An 18,382-nucleotide genomic window follows, 5' to 3' on the forward strand; every position below is an offset into this window, starting at 1 on the left:
AATCTGTGAGGACTGAACGCCGCATGGGCGAGGCAGCCGAAAGTGACGTGCCGCCACTAAGAACTGTCGGAATTTCACTGAAAATATATTTGGGGCTGGTTAAGGAGCCACCTGTCTTTCAGACTTGCTTGGGACCCACCTGTTGTCGCCGAAGGCACCTCGGGGGCTTACACGCCGGAGGTCACCTGGCGTGTCTTGCCTGCAGGTTGTGCTCCTTTTAATTGAGGCAGATCCTCAATTGTGCGTGCCGGCTGTAAAATGAGGGAAAATAAAACGTAAACGCGGCCGCTGCGGCCTCTGCGGCCGCTGCGGCCTCTGCGGCCGCTGCGGCCTCTGTTTAAAGAAGTCGTAGCGGAGGAGACGCAGGATGCTTGGTGGCCTGGGCTACGGGCCACTTGAACTCAATGAGAGGCTGTTACGCTGCCCTAGGCACTTAATAATGCTGTAAGGCATTCTGTTGCCATTTTGTGGTGAAGCATTGCCATGGTTGGACAGATCAGGAGAATGCTTGTGTCTTGGTCTGTAAAACTCCAATGCTGCAGACGTGGCCGGGAAGAGAAGCGATATTTGAGATGGTCCCTGTAATCCCTGTAAATGATTATAGAGTTTGTGAAATAACAACTCAGACGAATAATTATGCTTTTGTTCCTCGGAAATACGCACTTCTTGTCAAGTCGGGCAACTACACTCACGACCGCACTCTCGACTCAGCAAGAACCGGACTCGAACACCACGCACAAACATCCATAAGTGTCACTGAGTGAGGACTCTGGAAATCCTAATATTCGGTGGAATGGCAGAGCCGTCGAAGCCCGCATCAAGATTGCTGCTTCATGGCTTCCTCCAACGCCTCTTCCGCCTTTACCTACTGGAAAACCTATGAAACTGCCCGTCGAGTCTGCTTACTAGCGCGAACCTATTTATTAGCTTTTATGGATCCTATCAGTGTTGACAGATCAGGAGAATGCTTGTGTCTTGGTCTGTAAAACTCCAATGCTGCAGACGTGGCCGGGAAGAGAAGCGATATTTGAGATGGTCCCTGTAAATGATTATAGAGTTTGTGAAATAACAACTCAGACAAATAATTATGCTTTTGTTCCTCGGAAATACGCACTTCTTGTCAAGTCGGGCAACTACACTCACGACGTCGGCGGTGTCTGTAGACTTCATAGCCGCCAGTCTAACGTCATAAGTACTTGAGACAGACCAACACACAATCTGTGTTTCTGACTTGATGTGTCTCCGCATGCCCTTTTGTTTGTTTATCTCGTTCGCTTTCGTCTACACTGTCCATTTCCTACTTTGATTTTTATTCACTTCATTTTGTTTCCGTGTTTTCCCCTTTTTGCGTTCTTGCGTCTCAGACCACGCCTCAACATTACTAGCGCCGTCTGACTGCCAATCTATTTACCCTATTTGCTTGTTTTTGCCGCATTGTGCCTTTGTGTGTTCATACAGGTCTGTACTTATCCGCACTTTTTAGACTGTTTCCTTATGACGTGCTATTGCATGCCTTTCCTCTACTTCCTTTTGCCTCTTTTCGTCTTCTGCGTGAGTTTGTTTCCACTTTTCTCCGTTTGTGCGATTGCGCCATTTTTTGTGACTACACCTCTTGGCTGGTCTCATTTTCCTTTTTCCCCTATTTAGCCCTTCAAGACTCTTCCCGTGTTCCCGCGATACACTTTATTTGCAGTTTTCTTCGCCTCTGCTCGCCGCCCAGTGGATCCCCTGCGATTCTTCGCCTGTGAGACTTTTGTGTCATTTTCTGCTTTATTGTGGACCTTTCTGTTGCTTTTTCTCACCCCTTCTCCGTCCTTATCCCCAATTTCTCCATCCCTTCCCACCGTTGTCAGATTACCCGATCAAATGTTCGTCTTTCTCCAAATTGTTCACTCTTCTCCACCCTTGCACTTACCGAATTCATGACGCCGTACATGCCTTATCGCTTTTTTCTCAGTTTCCGGCTTTTCGTGGCTCCCTTTACAGGGCCTAGTGGCATTCACTTCCCCCCCTGTCTGCTACTCTCTGTATTTCCCAGCAACAACACAGTGATAGCAGTTCTACAGTTCCTGTGGTTTGTTACCGCCGTCGTTTTTTCTTGAACACTTAAAACAAAAGACAAGACCGTTTTCGTTGCCTCCTTGAAGACAGAAGTACACTGTGGGACAACCCACCTCCCACGACGAGGTGTACAGACACCTCGGCAAGTGAGCCGCAGCCTGGCCAGGGTTCCTGTTTGTTGCTGTTTTATTCAGTGGCACAAACGAATAAATCCCACTTAGCATACATGTGTATTGTATACATGTATGCTGTACATATTATTCAAACACGCGCGAATGCATATGCAATTTGCCTGTCTTTGTCTCGTGTCTTTGTGTAGGCAAACAGTAACGCCGTGGATAAAGATGCATGTGCATGCATGAACTAGAAACAGATTTATTGCGTTTACTCAAAGATAAGGGTGGTTCTTGCGAATTGTCTTCTCGAGTTTGCTGTAGGCCTCCTGCAGGTCCTCTGCCTCCGCTTCATTTGCTTCACTATCGTCTTTATTTTTGCCGCTGTTGGGGGGCGGCGGGGCTAGCATGATAACACTGGCTGGCCTTTTTGAATTGAAGGCGTGGCCGAGAGTCTTTTTGGGCCCCAGGTACGCGTAGGCAATGTTCTTGTCTTCGCACAAAATCGGTATGTGTGCTGTTATCTCGATTGGGTAAACGTCGGAAGCAATGAACACAAGGCCAGACTCCCCCTTTCTCAGGCTTTTGGTCACCTCGTGAACCCCTCGTCGCAGCAGCTTCAGAGACTTGCGTTTAGTCCCGCTGCTGCCGCTGCTGCCGCTGCTGCCGCTGCTGCCGCTGCTGCGGCTGCTGCGGCTCTGCCGCTCTGCTGCTGCTACCGAGCGAATCAAACGCACAGAGCGGCGGTAGGCCTTGCCCTCGAGCAGCGGCACCGCGCAGGGAGACACGTAGGCAGCAGCAGCAGGAGCTGCTGCTGCTGAAGACTCTCCCTCCATTTCACAAGCCCCTCCCTCCATTTCACAAGCCCCCTCTGTTGCTGCCGCTGCTGTTGTTGTTGCAGCTGCAACTACTCTTGATTTTAAAATCAGAAAGCCTCAATCGATCCTGAGAGGCCAGAAAAAAGAACAGCCGGCGAGGAGGCCCCCGCAACAACGGCAGCAGCAGCAGCTGCGGTGCGGGGAAGGCGTGTTCGCTTGCCTCAGAGGCCTTCCTGGCCACTCAGTGATTCATGAGGCAAGTTAAAAACGAGAAGATGGCAGAAGGTAAAGAATATTAGCGAAAATAAAGTCTCTAGAGCCACTGCCACTCGGCGTTTCAAGAGCTATGGTACTCCACGTGCAGCTGCTGATGCTGCTGCAGCCGCTACAGCCAGCCTGTCCCAGGTTCTCGACAGCATGCTGCGGTGAAAGCGCAGTTAAAGCTCAACATTTGCTAACACAATCAAAGTTAATAATAAAAAATAATTAATTAACCATAGTTTCTCGAGATCCACCTAGCGTTTGCCACTGTAGCCTTAGGTGCATGCGCTAGGAGGGGCCCCAGCACCAGTTGCACTTCGGGTGTAGATACACCCCAGCTCTCTCTAATAAAAGGCCCCTCAGACCCCCACACATTCCCCTGAAGTGACCAGGGCCCCACGACTTGCACTCTTTCCCGCAGCAAATCAGGCGTACACGCAGCAGCAGCAGCAGCGGCAGCAGCAACGGCAGCAGCAGCACAAGCTGTCCCTGCACAGGCTTCAGACGCTCACGATTTTCCCTCTAGGTAGCGCCGCGTCAGCGGGGACAGGGCTGCCCCAGTTGGCGCAGCAGCAGCAGCTCCTGCTGCTGCTGTTCCCTGATGGCGGCCTTCCACCAGGAACTTAGACTGAGACGGAGAGCGTCTGCCCGACAAGCTCTTCTCAGGCAGCAGAAGCAGCAACTGCAGCAGCAGAAGCAGCAACTGCAGCAGCAGCAGCAGCACAAGGGGCAAGACACAGTCGGCAGCGCCCAGTGCCCACCCAGCAGAGCCACGAGGGGCCCCCGGCCTGCGGCCTGGAGTCAGCAAACCCACGGCAGCCGAGGGCAGTAAGAAAGGAAAATTGAAACCAACAGAAAGGAGGGGCACAGGGGAGGCCAATTTCACCTTAGGGGGCCCCATCAGCTCCAGCGGGGGCCCCCCTGGGATTTCCGGGGATTCACCATGCATAGTGGGGCCCCAGTAAACCTTAGAAGCCACGAATGCGCTTTAGGAGGCCTCAGCCAGCACTGGGGGGCACAGCGAGGCCTTACAAAGCCAACGAAGGTCCAAGGAGCTGCTGGGTCTGGGGGGGCCTGGCAAGTCTCTTAGGGCTTTTGGATCTGCGGGGCCCCAAGGAGGCCTTGGGGTACTTTGGGGGCCCTCTCAGGTCTCAGGAGTCCCCAGTAGGTCTCAGGGGGCCCTTTTGGGTCTCCGGGGGCCCCCATAGGTCGTAGGGGGGCCCCCACAGATCTCAGGGCCAGCGCAGCGTTATGAAGCGCCTCATTCCCTGCACCGGCCGCTCTGCAGAAGACATAGGGGTGAGCAGCAGCAGCAAGCAGCAACCACAGCAGCAGAAGCAGCAGCAGCAGCAGCACAAGCCACGCCGCAGCAACCGCCGCAGCAGCAGCAGCGACAGGCGCAGCAGCAGCAACAGCAACTCGCCCCGGTCATTCCCCTTTCCTTTGTGTGTCTCTGGGGTGACTGTGATTTTCTTGTCTTTCTTATTTTCTTGTTTTTCCTTTTGTTTCTGCAGCCTCTCAGCGAGGACTGCGTGCCTGTCATTTCCACCGATGCGCGTAAGCTGCTGGGGTTTAGGGTTTAGGGTTTAGGGTTTGTCGCGTGGCGTCAGCAGCCCTAGGGTTTGTGGCTGAGGGTTTAGGGTTTGGCTTGTTCCTTTGCGCTACAGTTGTGGAGCCAACATACAGAGACACTCGCACAGTAATATATATATGGGGCCGCCGTCTTGTACGGGAGGAGGCTGAGGGGGGCCCCCTGCAAGATCGGGGGGCCCCCAGTGGGAGTTCCCCCAGCAGCAGCGCGCCGGGGGCCCCATATGGGGGCCCCCCAGCTGCCTTTTCAAGGGGGGCCTCTGGCGAGCCGTTTGGGGCTTCGTCCGGAGACCTTTCTGGGTCGGCTCCCCACTCCTTCCTCAGCAGCAGCAGCAGCAGCAGCAGCAGCTTGTGCCAGCCTGTGGTGCTCCGGGGTCTCTACGACACAAGAGTGACAGAGGTTGCTGCAGGAGAAACGCATGCGCTGTTTTTATCTGACAAGGGGATTGTGCATGCGTACGGCACTGGGGTGTACGGACAGCTGGGCTTGGGGCCCGTTCTGCTCACAGCCAAACAGCCACAAAAGATTCATGGACTAGGAGGGCCAGTAGTTCAAGTTGCTGCTGGGGAATACCATTCTGTGGCTCTTACAGAAGACGTAGGCCTGGCTTGCGTTGTTGTTGACGTTTCTTTTCGCCTTTTTCTATCCTTTTTGTCCCTTTCGGCTTCTTCTTGTCTTGTTCTAGTTACCTCCCATCTTTTCAAGTTTCTCTGTCAGTTCTTTGCTTCCGTTTCCTATTTCTTCTTTTTTCGTCTTTGCGTTTTCTTTGCTCATATTTGCCGCGTCTGGACGTCGCTGTGCCTTGGCTACGTCTTACTGCCTTTTCTGTCTTTCGCTTGCATTTGCATGTTGTCAGTTTCTGTTTAATCCAGAGCTGTTTGCTTCTGTTGTCCAAATAAAGATCCCCTTTTCTTGCTTTTCTTTGATGCCCATCTTCGCCTTCGTGTGTTTATTCGCCTCTCTGAGTTTGTGCCCATGTCTGGTTGTCTTTTGTTTGTTTTATTTTTCATTTACCCCCAATGTGCATTGGCAGCGCATGCATGTGCGATTGCACATATGCCTGTGCATCTCTCTGGGAGTTTCAGTCGCTATAGCATTTATTATCACCAATTAATGGAAAGGGACTGAAATGAACAAGTGACTTCAATGCTGCACTGAAGAATTTCTCTTTTTTGCCTCTGTAGGGCTCGGTATACTCGTGGGGTGCTGGGGACTCTGTGGGCGACGGCAGCGGCAGCTGCGCCTACAGCCCCAAGGAGCTGCTGCTGCTGGAGTCGCTGCAGGCTTCCCATTCTCCAGGTGTATGTACACCTGTTTGCCGCCGCATTGCTGCTGCCTACGGCCAGTCTCTGGCCCTAATGGCCGGGGGCCAGTTGCTCGGTTGGGGAAGGCTCTTGCATGCGCGTTTCTCGCTCTTTCCGCGGCTCATATTTTTCTTCAATCACACGCAAAGAATTAACCAAATAGCCATCGGAGCAGCATTTGTACTAGCTCTCACAGGCAAGTAGGCGCGTCGTGCTGCTGCTACCGTTGCTGTTTGGTGCTGCTGCTGCTGGTAGTTGTAGTGTGGCGATGCTGTTGCTTTGGCTGGGGCGGGGCGTGTTGATGCAGCGGCCCTGCTGCTGCTGGTGTAGGAGTTGCTGCCGCTGCTGCTGCGTGGTATGCGCGGGGTTGCAAGGCATGTTAAGGGTTCGAGTATATGGCATTTACAGCTTTTCGCATACGTTTCGGTACTGTCCAACAATATGCATTTGTATATACAGAAGAATGGCTTTTAGATGCACACTGGTTTGGTTGATTCGCCGTTTTTGTTTATTCCTGGGTCTGCAGATAGAGGACAGGTGTTGGCATGGGGCGACGGCACTTACGGGGAGCTAGGTGAGTCCATCAACTCTAAGGTGCACATACACTTCGTCCCATGCAGCAGCAGAAACTACTGCTGCTGCTTCTGCCGGTGCTGCTGTATTTGCTGTTTCTTGTGCTGGTCGTGGTGCAACCGCGGTGTCTATTGAGCTCAGTTGCAGTTCCCTATCCCTAAGAGTCACGTGAACCATTGATGAACCTTTGCCCCCTTCCTCCCATCTACATTTATGTTGAAAAGCCTGACTCATACGTAATATATTTATCGACCTCTGACTCTCGAAGCATATATATGCCTTTTCTCCTAGCTGCATCTATACTCGCACACAAATTAGGCCGTAAACGCTTTAATTTGGGATGTACGTACAGCTGGGAACCCGTTCGACATCGCCTCTTCTGCTTTTACCCCTTTGACCCTTAAAGATGCCGGCGGGCAGCTGCTGCCTCCTATCATTTCTGTTGCTGCTGGAAAGAGGCACGCGCTGCTGCTGACTCAGGATTTGCGACTATGGGCCTTCGGGGATAACCTGGCAGGGCAGTGCGGCCTGCCCGGGCACCAAGGCAAGCTGGTGACCCCCAAGGTGATCTTACTTTTTAACATGAATCGGCTAGTTTCTTTTTGTTCAGCTTTGCGAGCAAATAATCCACGGGCCTTCTCACATAGTTTCCCTAGTTAACAAAGGACCAGTCAGTGCTTGTAGGCAGCAGCAGTAGCGCATAGATGTCCAATGGCTCATCTTACAAGTTTTTGCTCTAAGCCGGAATTCACGATTTTTAGGTTATTGATTGCGGCTTCTGAGCTGATTAGTTGTGCTGACTTGTATGTTGCTCTTCATATGTTGCTCGGACCCCCTCGGTATTCAAGGCTTGAATCGGCTTGATCATGACATCTTATGATCTATCTATCACTATGTTAGGATAGATCTATTTATATGTTTACTGACTTATTGTTTTCTACTTGACTGGTTAAGGTTGGGGAAGTGAGGGCTAGACTCACACGTGCTTTTTTGTGGCGTTTGCTCACATATTCATCAGTTGTATACGTCGGTAACATATTCAAACATATATTTATTGATATATTCATTGGCTTATTATTCCTTTGTGCTTAGCTAATTAAAGTTGGGGAAATGAGGGCCAGAGTCGCCAGAGTCGCCTGCGGCCACAGACACTCGGGGTGCATTACACGTAAGCAGCTTATCTTTTTTTCGAATCACCACTGCATTTACGATTAATTCAGCCAATTAATTCTCATTTTGCACATTTTCCACTTTTTCTTTGTTCTCTGCTGCATTTGATTCTCAGCAAATCACCAGTTGTATCTGTGGGGCCACTCATCAGATCACAAATTGATTTTCACAGCAGCAACAGAGGCTCTGGTGGCTGGAGAGACTCAAGCAGGAGTAGCCCTGAAGTCGGGTTTGAAGAATGCTTGCTGCAGAGTGAGATGCAATATGGAAGCTTCTTTCTTTTTTTAGTTTGCGTCACTTTTTTGTTTGTTCGCACTGAACTGCAGTTTCTGCTTTTCTCATTTGCCTCATTTGCGTGTCTTCCCCCTCATGCTAATGCTTCAAGTTTTGTTTGGCTTGGTTGTCTATTTGTGGCTGTTCATTGTGTACTTGTGTTTTCGCTCATTTGGTTTTGCTCTGTCTCGGGATTGTATGCATATCTCGGCTGGTTAAAGCAATCTTGTAACTGCAGCTGTATTGGTTAGCCAATATATTGTTTCTGTCCTCGCCGTTTGCTTCCTTCTACCATTCGTTCCTTCAGTTTGAATTGCATTTTACTTGCCTATCTCTTAAGCTATCTCTCAGCTTCATCATAATTCTCGGTTACTCCTTGCCGTTTTCTTAATCAGTAAAGGGCGAAGTAAATTTAATGGTCATTTTATCGTTTACTGGCATTTATTTTCGCATGCATGCGTGTCCCTTGATCTCCTCGTGTGTATGTGTAGTTGTCAGTCTATGTCTGGGTCCTTCTATCTTTTTTTGTGTGCCCATGGGTCTGTTTACTTGTTGCTCTGTAGGTTTCTGGTCTCTTTTTGTTCGTTTGTGTATTTATTCGCATGGCCTGAAATCTATTTTTTCCGGTTACGTGCCTTTATGTCCGTTTATTAGTGTATCAAACCCCTCTCTTGATCCTTTTCCCTTTGCCTGCGTCTCAGCCTCGCCTGATTTATTCGTTGCTGCACGAAAAGGTGACTTGTTTATGTTTGGGCTCTTGCTTCACAATAGTAGTTACGGGAGACGGAGAAAAAGAAAAGCAAAAGTCTTTCCTAGACAGCAACCAAACGACTCCCGTGTCCTTTAGCTGCTGTCTAAACTCGCCCCACATAGTCACTGCAGCAGATCTGAAAATCAACACAAACACTGCAAACGAAGAACCTGCAAACACGCAAGCTGCCATGTCAGGGGATCTAGAAGAGCCTTTTCAAGAAGAAGCGCAACAAATGCCCGAAGAAGGCCCCCACAGGTTTTCTCAAGCAAAGCCAGAGGCTCAAGAGGCACACGGGCACAGCGAATCACAAGAATTGCCAGAGACGCAGGGGCCCCTAGGGGGCCCTCCAGAGCCACAAGGACCCACAGATCCACAGCGGACCCCACGAGGGTCCTCACAGGGCCCCCTAAAAGGGTCTCTACAGGGGCCCCAGGGCCCTCGTCTGACTTCCGGTGGTGTGCCGGTTGCTGCTCCTTCTCCTTCTCTGCCAATATGGGCAGAACACGTCAATGATGGGGGCGCGTAAGGCGTGCTGCTGCTGCTGCTGCAGCTTGTTGCTGATGCACCTTGCTGCTGTTTTTGTGCTGCCTGTTTTTCGTCAGGAACGTCAATTGTGTCTGTCTTATAACTGTGCCTGTAAGGCGTAGAGCTTTGAGCCCAAAACCCTTGTCTGGGTCTCATTTAAGTCACTGAGTCATTTCAGGATTTCAGGTTTCGGGTTTCAGGCCTTGAATAGAAATAAAGTTTGCGTTTTCCGCTAAAGGGCTTTGACGCCTGTCAAGTTTCGCGCCAAGCTTTTAGACTGTTTGATGCCTCCAAAGTATGGCGTATGAAGTTCAAGAGTTAAGATTGAGGGCTCAGCGCCTAGACGTATGGTTTTAGGGTTTAGGGCTAAGCACACAAAACTTAATGACAGTCATTGCTCTTCTGTTCTGTAAGGATAGACGCAAATGAAACTGCAAATAAGTAAAAGCAGAGGACAAGGGCAGCTGGAAACAACGAACTCCTGGAAGGGGGAGGCAGGAGCTTTCCGTTGCTGCTGAATGGAAAAGTTTCAGTGCCGAGATTTTCGACTGCAGCCTCTACTGCAGCAACAGCAGCGTCCGCTGCGACTGGTGTCGCCTTGCCTGCCTTTGCTGCAGCAGCGGCAGCTACGCCATGCAGCGGGAATCGCGGTTGTTGCAGCAGCTCCTGTTGCAATAACTGCAAGCGCCGCTGCACCTATCTTTACTGCTGCAACAGCCGATGCAAGCGTCAAAGGTGTTCCTGCTGCAGCAGCAACAGCTTCTGCAACTGCACGAGGTTCCCTAAGTGTTTCTAGCGTGCGTTGCCTGTCTCAATGCCGTGCATACATGTATGTCTTCTTACACTTGGGAACAAAATCAAGAGAAATCGCGAGTTAGACACATACAAGCACAAAGTAGGTAAACGCTGGGCAAGTACGTGTAGGTACGATGTAAGGGGCTCTACACGCTTTGAACGGTACAAGCAGAGACAGAACAACTTAATCCGGGTAACTTGCTGTCCATCACGGTATGTTAGAACATATGTGTGTAACTCTGTTGGCGGGTGTAGGTGAATACATGTATAGGTACATAACTGCACAGAGAACAGACATAAGTTTCGGTTTTTGGCGTTATGAATCCGGGGGGTAGAGGTAAGCATTGCCTTCTATTCACTGGCTTCTTTAGCACAATTGCGCAAGGTGACGCAGCGCTTTTGCCTAAGAATTTGCTCACCGTGGGTAGTTGGGACATCTTTCTATCTGTTTACGTTTCCTGGCTGCCACTAATTTTATCCAGCTACAGCCACCTGCAGCTAGCAGCAGCATTCTACTTCTAGCAAAGGTACCCATTGACCATGGCCATGCTGGAGTAAAACTAATTAGGACCCATTGGCCACAATTTACTCCCTGCAAGTAATCTACCTAGAGCTACCTACAAGTGGCTGTGGCCAGCTGCAGCCTGCCGCCACCAGTTTGATGTGCTGTGCCTGACTTGTGCGTCGGGCGTCCGTGTCTTCTTGGATGAAAATAAAGTGAACAAATAACAGCAAGCTCAGTACGTGAAAACAAAAATAAAGTGGTCCTTATTTCAGCACCATTCACATGAGTAAGAGTAATAAATTGTTGCGAATGAAACGAAATGCATTCACATCGACGGAACACTTCAAACTCAGCAGTTGATACTGATCTGAAAAGCTGGATGGGCGAGGTTCTTTGCACACACTGGGTATACTTCTTGTAAGATGAGAATGACTGGATTAATTTGAACAAAACAATGATTGAAAAAGATACAGTGAAACAGACTTGTGCATTCGAAGACTACTTGTCGCTGCTTGGCAGATGACACTGGAGCTCAGTGTCAATGTTCCAAACCACCAGGACTGCGCAGCCCTGGCCATAATCTCTCGGCACTGAGGCCTACACCATCAGCTCGTGATTTAGCAATACATAAATTGGAGTTTATGAAGAGTCAAAGCAAGCAAACTTGCTGGCTTAGATCCTAGACTGTAAACTCGTAGGAAAGCCAAGCAGCTTGGCCAGCCTACAGGCCCGCGCTGCGGCATAGACCCCAAGCCCGTTTCAAGCTGGCGCGCACTGACTTATCATTAGTTTATTGAGTGAGCAATTAAGAAATACTAGTACTTCAAGGAATAGGGAGAATGCGTTGGTGCAATAGTTGAAATTCTGTTGCACTGCTTCTGGGGCTGTGTGGGACTGGCAACACTGTTTTGCAGTTGCCTTTTGTGTCTCACTTTTTGGGGATTTCCTCATTCTTTGAAACTTGACAAACTTTATCGTCTCGGCGCCGTTTTTGGCTGTTTAAACATTTTCGTGCTTCATCACCATTTCCTCCGCCTTTTCCTTGCTTTGCTTCCCGCCACCTGTCTCCTGATTATCGGGGCCCCTGAAGCCTTCTAGAAGCCCCAAGTGCCATCGCTCACTGAGTTGCAGCGTACAGAGGCCAGGGGGCCCCCCTCGTCTTTCATGATTCTGCATATCTGAGGGTCCCGTAGGGCTGCTATCTGCCTTTCGAGGGGGCCCCAGCCCCTTCGTGGCCTTCTCTCTGGGTCGTGGCTAGCGCTGCTTCAGCAGCAGCAGCAGCAGCAGCAGCAGCAGCGGATGCTGCATGCTTCTGCTGCTAATTAGCCCAGCGCTTCTCTTCCTTTGCTGCTGCAGGGCCAGGCCTTAAGTCGTAGCCCTGAAACCTGGGCTTCGAGCCCCGCCCATGGCTCATACTTCCAATTGAAAAGAAGGAAACAAACGAACAGCCAAACAGTAAACGGAAAAGCAAGAAAATAAAAAAGGAAATAAACAGCCAAGTGAAGAAGAGAAGAAGTGAATGTCGAAGTGTACGCAGCTTTCTGAAGCACACTGCCGCAGGCTCGGGAGTTGTGTTTGTCTTTTATTTTTTTGTGTTATCTTGTTTTGTCTACCTCGCTTTCTTTGCTTTGCTGCTTTTTATTTGCATGGGTTTTATATGTATGTGTCTTCACGATGCTAGGCGGCAAGGGCTTTGCTGCAGTTGCTGCTAGGAGCTGCTGCCTCTGCAGCAGCCCCCAGCCGCGAAAGCGCCCAGCAGCAGCAGCAGCAGCAGCAGCGACAGCAGCAGCAGCAACAGCAGCAGCAGCAGACCACTGCAGCTGCGTGTTGTGGAGGAGAGGCAGCAGGTGCTTTGCGAGAGCATGTGGCGGCCAGACGCGGCACTTGCACCTGGCAGCGAGCCCCGCGGGAGCAGCAGCAGCAGCAGCGGCGAAAGCTGCAGCAGCAGCAGCAGCAGCACCTACAGCAGCAAGAGCAGCAGCAGCCCCTGGCAGCTGCCCAGGCAAAGCCCACAGGCTTGCGGCTTCGCCTCTCTACAGCAAACTGCCGTGGCCTGCTGCAGCTGCCCCGGAGGCCCAATTTGCCTTTTCTGCATTTCAAGTTATTTCAACTAAGTCCAGAGACAAACAATTTAATAGACAAACGAGGGCCATGCATGGGCCCCCAGCAGCTGACAGCCCACAGGGGGCCCCCGCGGAGCGGCCAGTGGCGGCGCACAGCAGCAGCAGGGACAGCAGCAGCAGCAGGGACAGCAGCAGCAGCAGGGACAGCAGCAGCAGCAGGGACAGCAGCAGCAGCAGGGACAGCAGCAGCAGCGGCGGGGCTGCCTTAGACTTTGCCGAGGTGTATGTGCCTCGGCGTTCCCCTGGGGAACAGTCAGCAGCAGCAGCAGCAGCAGCAGCAGCAGCAAAGCTGGCTTTGTACCCTAGCTCGGGGCGTGGGGTGTCTAGACAGCCCACACAGGGCGAAGGCGCAGCAGCAGATTCGGGGGGCCCCAGGGGCCCCCGAGATCGGCAGAGGCCCCCTCTTTTGTCTGCAACAGATGCTGCTGTTGCTCGCATCAAGGAACTGGTGCAGCAGTACAACGAGCAGCTGCAGCAGCAGCAGCAGCAGCAGCAGGGGGCCCCTTTGCCCAAGGCTTCGGGGATCCGCATTGCTCTGCGGCGCCAGGGCTGCAGCGGAATGGCCTATGATGTCACACTCTACACAGAGGGGCCCCCCTTGAGCAGCAGCAGCAGCAGCAGCAGCAGCAGCAGCCCCAGCAGCGCAGCTGGTGCTGCAGGCCCTGCTGAGGGGCCCCAGGGGGCCCCCCGGGCTGCTGCGGGGGGCCCCCGCTCCCGCAAGGGCAAGGACTGGGGCAAAGATGAAGTTGTTAAAGTTGGGGGAGTTGAAATTCGAGTTGCTGCTGATGCAGTTATGATGCTGGTGGGGACTCAGGTTGATTTTGTTGATGAAGATGTACAAACTGGCTTTGTCTTCAACAACCCCAACCAGAAACAGTCTTGCGGCTGCGGGAAGAGCTTCATGGTATAGCCTGCAGCAGCTGCTGCTGCAGCCGCTGCAGCTGCGGGCGCAGCAGCAGCAGCAGCAGCAGCAGCAGCAGCAGCAGCAGTTGGCTCCCCGGGCCAGGCCTGGGCACAGGCGCCGGCGAACGCATGCGTTTCCGTTTGGGGCTTTTGGAATGTTGCACGTTGCTGTTTTGTTTTTTTCATTTTTTAAATTTTGTCTGTCTCCAGGTGCTGCAGCTTCTCACGCCTCGGCCTGGGGGGCCCCCGCGGCCATCAATTCGAAGAAGTAACTGCACTCGAGGGCCCCGTCTTCCTTCAAGTCTGTACAGTGGAGGCCATTGCGGGGGATGTCAGTGCCCAGTTTGGCTCGCAGGGTGGAGGGGTGGAGGCAGCGGCAGATTTCGGGGTCGTGGGGTCCTGAACACGCATGCATGCATGCATGCATGCATGCATGCATGCATGCGTGCATGCATGCATGCGTGCATGCATGCATGCAGGGTTGCATGCATGCGTGCGTGTGAATGTACGTACGTGTTCATTTATATGTGCATATATTCAGCTGTACGTACACCTCAACAGTCGAGGCGAAGGGCGCAAGAGCTAGGGAGCCGCAGTGTGATATGTCTGAACTGCTTTGCTGAAGGCGCTCTGTCACGAACAAAAGAGGCGCAAAGCTGCTGCTGCAGCTGCTGCTGCAGCTGCTGCTGCAGCTGCTGCAGCTGCTGCTGCAGCTGCTGCTGCAGCTGCTGCTGCTGCAGCTGCTGCTGCTGCCCGTGACCCTGCTGGCTTGCAGTGTGTTGTTCTCACCCGCTAGGCGTCTGAGCCTGGCCACCGCGTCAGGTCCTTCGAGCTGCAGCGCCACGACAGTTCCGTTTGTCATTTCCTCAACAATCTGCAAAAGAGGAACACGAGGCGAAGCAAAAGACCAACTCCAAACTTCAAGTTCAGAGCTGCTGCAGCAGCTGCAGCGGCTGCAGCAGCTGCAGCAGCTGCAGCAGCTGCAGCAGCTGCAGCAGCTTAGCTGCCGCACGAAGAAGTGACAAAAACGGGAGCCACTGCCCTTTCCGACTTTGCGGGAATGCCCTCTCGAGGGTCTTTCTTAGGGGCCCCCAGGAGTGCTTCTAAAAGGGCCTTTTATGAAGCTTTTGCTGACGCGATTAAAGGCTACCCTGGGGGCCCCCGAGACCCACTGGGGCCCCACCTGTGGGTATTCCTTCAGCACTGTTCTGTAGATCTCGAGGAACTCTTGGGCGGCCAAATTCGTCAGGCGAAAAGACTGCATGTTGGAAATTGCAAAGTTCGCATTTATTAGTTCTTCAATTATGCCGCCAGTTTGCTGTATGGCATGGGGCTTCACGACGCAGCAAGTGACCTCAGGCACTGTAGTGGCTCCAAGGGCCCCCACCCCCAAAGGGGCTTCAGGGGCCACTGCAGGGGCCCCATCAGGGGCCCCAACAGGGGCCCCAGCAGGGGCCCCAACAAGCGTCGCAGCAAAGGCCCCACCAGGGGCCCCCACAGGGGCCCCAGCGAGGGTCGCAGCAGGGGCCCCCGCAAGGGTCGCAGCAGGGGCCCCCGCAAGGGTCGCCGCAGGGGCCCCTGCAGGGGCCCCTCCGGGGGCCCCTGCAGGGGCCCCTCCGGGGGCCGCTGGGCGGGGCATAACCTTATCGCAGAGCTGTGCAGCCAAGTGCTCGATGGCAGCAGCGGGGGTGTCCGGACTTGGGTGTAGCGACTGAGGGGCGAGGGTGGCAACCCTGCGAGGGGAGAAGAGCAAAGAGAAGAGAAGAAAACAGGTTAAGGGGCCCCCCGGGACTTGTAACTTGTAATGCGGCATTTGTGTTTCCGAGAGCTTCTGAGTAGCTGCAGCGGCTGCGGGGAAGCGGCTTAGAGGGGCAAAGCTGAGCTGCGAAAATGGGCAGAAAGAGCTGCTAATGGCACTCCAGAGATGCCGACTAAGAGAGAAGTGCGCACTTATTTGCTGCGTCTCTTCCGAGCAAAGTGAAAGCCACAATAGCAGAGGAAGACAAGACCGAAAGGTCCCCCTGCATGCATGCATTTGGCGAGAGAAGGGCCAGCAGATCAGCCAAAGAAGCCTCCAGGGCCAGCTGCCTGCAGCTGGCCAGCGTGAGCCCAGAGTCAAGCAGCCCCTGCAGAGCTCGGGGGTAGTTGTGGGTGTCAGTGGCGCGCCAGATGCAGAGGGCAGGCTGCATGCTGCGGGCGAGGTAGGCAGCAGTCTGCTGGTTGGCGGGCTCGAGGATTCTTAAGTGTCGGGAAAAAAGAACAAGCTGCGCCCCTTGATACAAGTTCTGAATTGTGGCCTTGGGAACCAAAACCCGTTTCAAGTTCGTGCTGCTGCTGCTGCTGCTGCTGCTGCTGCTTTTGAGTTCTATTGTGCTGTCGCTGGTGTAGTACACCAGTATCAGTTCCTTTGTGTCGCCAGCACCCGACGCGTCCCAGGACGCGTAGAAAGCAAGTCGGGGAGGGGTGTCCATTTTGAATATATTTTTAGTAAATTAATTTCAATTGAAGTCTATTAATGAGCGGCGGATGCCGCTTCACTGCTGCAACCGAGCAGCGCGCGCATGTAGATCTGAACAGTCGGCTGCAGGCCACTGCAGCAACAACAACGGAGAGCCAGAAGGATGCCATCCGGGGCTCTCCTCGAAGAAATGAATGCGAAATAAATCCTTTTAAAACTATTTTCACTAAAAGTGAATTCTTTTTGGAGTTCCAGAAGGGGTGCGCATGCTGGCAGGTGTCTTGTGGCTCATCCGCTCGCTATGCATCTGCTTCTCAGCTCTGCAGCCTTCACTTCGAAACATTATTGTTGAATAAATTTCACTAAGTCGAGCCAGTTGATTTGGGTTTAGTTTGAAGGCGAGAAGAGGCAGCTTCCCCGTAGACTGCTCGGAGGTGGCACATGCAAAATGTCGATTCAAAACTTGAACGCAAGAGCAGCGGGAACTACATCAGCAAGTTGGGTCCAAATGCGAAATAACATAATTATATTTCTCATTATTTAACTTATAAATCAGTTTAAATGCAAGATTAGGCAGTTTAATCTCATTTTTTGCCTTCTTCAGTCCCGTCAGTCAAGGATTGCGAGTTTCTGAAGAGGAATACAGACCTGGACCTCGCAGTCACTGAAGATCGGGTGTACCTGGTTGACTTCCCTCAGTCTGTAGGCAACCTGAAAGAAATAGTTATGGCCCGTTTTGCATTTAAAGCAATTTAGAATACTTTGCAACGCAAAAAAGACAGACATTTATTAGTTCCTGCATCATGGCCTGCAGCCTGGCGTCCGGGCTTGCGGCCCTGTCCTGGTGGCAGACTCTGCAGTTTGGCATTTCCAAAAACTAGATTTGATATTTGTACTTTCTGTTCTTTTTCAAGTGCCGCCTTCGCCACGGCGTCTTCGGCGTTTTCCTGCGCGGCGGCCGTTGCTGCGCAGTCTCCAGAAAATGTTGAATGAGTTAAAGCCTCACTTCAGCAATCTCAGCCTCCTCAGCCAAGTCTCGGGCGTGCTCGAGTTTGCGTTCAAGCTGGTTATCTCTGAAACTCGTGTTGAAACTGAAGCGCTACTTTTGCACAGCAGTGGCACCTCTCCATCTGCTCCTCGAGCTCATCCGCCACCTTATTCACGTCATCTTCCCTTTCTTCTTCCTGCAGTCCCGTAAATTTTAATTTAATGTTTGGTTATCGAACTCCAGAACACAAGGCTCACGCTTAACTCCTCGCCTTCCTCACCCTCCTCTTGCAACAGCCGCAGGGCTGTGCAGGACGAACTTTCGCTGCATAAGAAGATGAGGAAGTAGGACAAAGTTAGGGATAAAGGCACAAAAAAAATCCTCATGATTTCATTAGATGAAATTGCTGTTTCAGGTTTGACTGCTGCCAAAACCACAAAACTCTGAAGTCATCATCAAGTGCTTGAATGTGCATTCCTGACACCTGCGCATACACCAGAAACCTGAACTCTGACATTCACCCCAAAAGCTTCAGTAACAAAACTAATCAACGTTTGTCTGTTACGTAATTGTTTTGACATTCATTTAGTTCAAGACTTGAAGAGGAACCACTTTCGATTCATGAGCTTACGTGTACACGAGCTGTCACAATCCTTAGCGCCACTCGACTCCAAGCTACTTAGACCAACCGAAGGCTACTGAGGAGAACACTTTCGTAACTTAACTCCGAAATCGTATAAGTTTCGTGAATTCACGATTTAAGGGTGGCCAGGGCCGCAGCCGAATGCAACGTGGCGCAGCAGAAGGAACTGCGGCTGACCCAGCGTCACTCTGTGTAGCAGTAAGGACGGGATTCAATCTAAGTGCGGGGCCCTATGGATTAAAAGTACAATTTAAATACCAAAAGAAGGCCGTATTAAGTATCACAGCCTAAAATCGAAGCATCGTGAGACTGGGGCCACACTCTGCCCCACAAACTCCTACCGCCAGTCAGCATCGCGAGGCGACGCGGCCATCTACGCAATACCCCCCGCCTAAACCTGCCTCCCCAAAGGACTTGCATTAAAATTAATCTTTTCTTTCAAGTGGGAGAAGCACAGCGCTCAGAAGCGGGTTTAAAGCCCCCGACGCGCTGCAGTGTGGGCCCGCCCACGCAAGCCAGTTGCC

The 18,382-nt window shown here is 52.1% G+C and overlaps 4 protein-coding genes across 4 annotated transcripts; 2 read left to right on the forward strand and 2 right to left on the reverse strand.

Moving 5' to 3' along the window:
- Positions 1-2,449: 2,449 nt before the first annotated feature.
- ENH_00007390 (60S ribosomal protein L7a, putative) lies at positions 2,450-3,010 on the reverse strand (the record flags this gene model as incomplete). Its single annotated transcript, XM_013578560.1, has 1 exon — positions 2,450-3,010. The coding sequence occupies one exon, from the start codon at positions 3,008-3,010 to the stop codon at positions 2,450-2,452; it is 561 nt and encodes a 186-aa protein (XP_013434014.1).
- Positions 3,011-3,854: 844 nt separating this feature from the next.
- ENH_00007400 (regulator of chromosome condensation domain-containing protein, putative) lies at positions 3,855-9,444 on the forward strand (the record flags this gene model as incomplete). The annotated part of the gene is made up of 9 exons (XM_013578561.1): positions 3,855-3,992; positions 4,768-4,810; positions 4,921-5,441; positions 6,029-6,143; positions 6,675-6,722; positions 7,074-7,285; positions 7,814-7,889; positions 8,007-8,143; positions 8,866-9,444. The coding sequence occupies 9 exons, from the start codon at positions 3,855-3,857 to the stop codon at positions 9,442-9,444; spliced, it is 1,869 nt and encodes a 622-aa protein (XP_013434015.1).
- Positions 9,445-12,417: 2,973 nt separating this feature from the next.
- ENH_00007410 (iron-sulfur cluster assembly accessory protein, putative) lies at positions 12,418-13,776 on the forward strand (the record flags this gene model as incomplete). Its single annotated transcript, XM_013578562.1, has 1 exon — positions 12,418-13,776. One exon carries the CDS (start codon positions 12,418-12,420, stop codon positions 13,774-13,776), a length of 1,359 nt encoding a protein of 452 aa, XP_013434016.1.
- Positions 13,777-13,992: 216 nt separating this feature from the next.
- On the reverse strand, positions 13,993-16,240 carry ENH_00007420 (nucleoside diphosphate kinase 7, putative; the record flags this gene model as incomplete). The annotated part of the gene is made up of 4 exons (XM_013578563.1): positions 13,993-14,168; positions 14,559-14,643; positions 14,953-15,502; positions 15,720-16,240. 4 exons carry the CDS (start codon positions 16,238-16,240, stop codon positions 13,993-13,995), a joined length of 1,332 nt encoding a protein of 443 aa, XP_013434017.1.
- Positions 16,241-18,382: the final 2,142 nt, after the last annotated feature.

The sequence above is a fragment of the Eimeria necatrix genome, genomic scaffold (assembly GCF_000499385.1).
Source record: "Eimeria necatrix Houghton genomic scaffold, Enh_scaff120, whole genome shotgun sequence".
NCBI classification, from domain to species: Eukaryota; Apicomplexa; class Conoidasida; order Eucoccidiorida; family Eimeriidae; genus Eimeria; species Eimeria necatrix.